This window comes from Zingiber officinale, chromosome 3A (genome assembly GCF_018446385.1).
Source record: "Zingiber officinale cultivar Zhangliang chromosome 3A, Zo_v1.1, whole genome shotgun sequence".
NCBI lineage: Eukaryota > Viridiplantae > Streptophyta > Magnoliopsida > Zingiberales > Zingiberaceae > Zingiber > Zingiber officinale.
The window spans coordinates 71,076,813-71,079,738 of record NC_055990.1 but is presented as its reverse complement, the minus strand read 5'-3'; the positions used below and the strand labels follow the sequence as shown (position 1 = coordinate 71,079,738).

The window sequence follows — 2,926 nt, the reverse complement described above, 5'->3', positions numbered from 1 at the left end:
TGACTGAATGAATTACTGATAAGATTAAGAACAAACAAGAGGTCTAATTAATTAATACATTAAGATCTCGGCACATATAGTCTTGCGGAGAGATATATCGATCGAAGGAGTAGTAGACAATAAAAGATGGAGTAGTAGCAGTAGTAGCAGCGCATGTTAATGGCATGATTTCTCTGACCTTTGCCGGCGAAGTGAGGAGCTAAATGATCAGAACGGCGCCGGCTGGCCGGTGGAGGAGCCAGCCCAACCGTGTCCGTCCACTCCCGGCAGCTGGTTCATGTTGTTGAGGGGGAAATTGAACAATGGAAGCATCGAGGACGGGTCAGGGAAGGGATTGTTAATGTTCCCGCCGCCTCCGCCGCCGCTGCTGGTGCCATCTCCTGCTTGTTGTTGGAGGGCTTCCTCCTCCTCCAGTGGCAGCCGCTCGTAGGCCACGTTGGTGAACGACGCGGCGATGACGATGACCGGCCCGGCCGCGTAGAGCGCGCCAACGACGTTTCCTCCCACCACCTGGCCCTGCCCTCCGGCGAGGAAGATGGAGAGGCTGGTGGCCCCGGGCGGCGCGGGCGGAGGAAGGAACGAGCCCGCCAGCGACAGGATCTCGAAGCGCCCCTGCAGAGTCACCACCCCGCCCGCGGCGCCCGACCCAGAGGGCTGCCGGAGCGTGACGTTGGTGACGACGCCGCTGCCGCTGAGGACGCAGACCCCGCGCTGCCGGCGGTGGGCGTAGGTGGCGATGCAGTCGAAGACGTCGCAGCCGGCGCCGACCTCCAGCATGTGGGCGCGCAGCACGTTGGCGCTCTCCCGCGTGATGATCACCGGAGGCTTCGGCCTGTTCTTCGACCCCGCCGGCCGCCCTCGCGGCCTCCGCGAAGCCACGTCTCCTCCCTGCGGCGCCGACGGCGACGACCCGTCTCGCTCCGCCGCGCCGCTGAATTGGTCGTGGTTCTCGCCGTTGGCGCTGGCGTTGTTGTCGTCGTCGGAGTTGGGCTGCTGGTGCGCGAGGTGGAGATCGGGCCGGTGATGGAGGTGGTGAACGTACCTCGCAGCGGTGCTCAGATCCAAGCCGGCCATAACCTCATCCAACAAAAATCACTGTGAGATAACGAAGATAAAATAATAATAACAATCACAAAAGAGCTGATCTTCTATAATTTTTTTTAAAAAAAACAAATAGTGAAGAAAAGTTCATGAACCATATTTAAATGGGTCTTCTAATGATCGAGGACGAAAAACAAGTGGAGGGGGAAGAAGCAATCGAGCAAGACGGAAGAGCTAGCTAGCCGATTGAGATTGGAATTGAAGAAGTATGTGCAAACGAGGATCAAGGGGAAAGAAGAAAGAAAGAGCGAAAGAAAGAAAGAAAGGGGAGGAGAAGATGGTTTTCCAATGGAGGAGACAAAGAGGGGTTGCCTAGGAGTTGAAGAAACTTAAAAAATAATACAAATTGGTACAGTGATTGAGAAAGAGAGAGAAAGCCGTGATGGCATATAATATATTTGTTGTGGGGTTTTGATGGCGATGCATTTTCCATCCATTAATGCCGGGCTTAAACCATGGTTAAGGAGTTGTTAGTCTAGGGTTTAGTGAGTTGACCTAGGGTTTGGATTAAAGGCGAGGAGGAGCTAAGTGGATAGGTTCATGAACAAGAGTGGCTTTGGGGCCCACGCTTTGTTGTCTCTCTGCCCCCTCCTCTCCGGTCCTCAAGAATCCGGTCCGGACCGCAAATTCAAGCGAGTCGGCCTACAGCCGCGCCCGCGTTCCTGTCGGCGGTGGACCCCGCCATTCTTCACGACTCCGGTGGGCCCCACCTCAGCAACCAATAAATAGTCAGTAGTCGTCCTCCCTCCCTCCCCCTCCCCCTCCGTAACCCCGAGGAGGCGGCGGCGTCGATGGAGCCCGGGATTTCCGCCCTCCCCCTCAGCACCAGCTCCTGGTGGGACCCCACCCCTCCTGACCAAACAATAGACTCCACGTTAGCGCATTTAGATTACGTGTTGGCGGACATAAATGTAACGTGATTAGGTGCAGATACTGAGGGGGACCTGCTACCTAAGGTCATGGTCGATCGAAACAAGGCGAATCTTCGGGGTGCAGTTAATAGATTAGCGTGAGGAGGAGGAGGAGGAGGAGGAGGAGGAGGAGGAGGTGGTGGTGGTGGTGGTGGTGGTGGTGGATCTGGTGGCTGGCTCGAGATCTAAAGCAAGTATACGTATACATATGCGCGCTGCTGCATGCTTTTGACCGGCTTGGGAGACGCCGCAGTGCACGTTGTCTTCTTGCGATGGGGGATGCCATGGAGAGTGACTCGCACTGTCTGTCGCCTTTAGCTTTAAGAAAGTGATTAAAGATGGGATTAAAATAATGGGATGTCATAATCACCATGGTCGATCGATCGCTGTGCGTTTGGACATCACCAAATTATATAAATTAACTAACTAATTAATTAATCAACCTTTAGCTAGCTATTAATTGACGTTTCAGAAGAAAACTCCTCATGCTGTGATATATAGTATGTAGTGTTAGTGGTGTGAATTAAATTTGTTCTTGTTTCCCTACTGTAATTAATTGAGGACAAACAAGGGAGTTGCTTCATGTTTGGAGATGCCTTGGCTTATTTTGATCTAGCACCTGTATATTTTTTCGATAAATTAATGAATAATAATAATAATAATAATAATAATACACTTATTATGAGTGCTTATGTTTATTAATATATATATAATTAATCCATTCTTTTTTGTCAAAACTATGACCCGTTAATCATCAATAATTGTTGAGCTACTGTTCCATGCATCAAACTGAATACAAGGTCAACCAAAAGATATTGATTGAAATGGTAGTTGAGAATATAGTTAATATGCATAATTTTTTCCAAGATGGTGATGCAATATAATTAATCTTCCTTCAGTGTTTGGCCAACAAA

General features: G+C 50.5%; 1 protein-coding gene across 2 annotated transcripts; it reads right to left on the bottom strand.

Moving 5' to 3' along the window:
- LOC122051981 (AT-hook motif nuclear-localized protein 23-like) lies at positions 1-2,021 on the bottom strand. Of its 2 annotated transcripts, none has more exons than XM_042613348.1 (2): positions 1,197-2,021; positions 1-1,077 (listed from the first exon to the last, which is right to left on the bottom strand). In XM_042613348.1, exons 1-2 carry the CDS (start codon positions 1,197-1,199, stop codon positions 208-210), a joined length of 873 nt encoding a protein of 290 aa, XP_042469282.1. In that variant the 5' UTR covers positions 1,200-2,021; the 3' UTR covers positions 1-207. The 2 variants fall into 2 exon arrangements, with proteins under 2 accessions (XP_042469282.1, XP_042469283.1); XM_042613349.1 differs by having other exon boundaries at positions 1-1,095; positions 1,197-1,489.
- Positions 2,022-2,926: the final 905 nt, after the last annotated feature.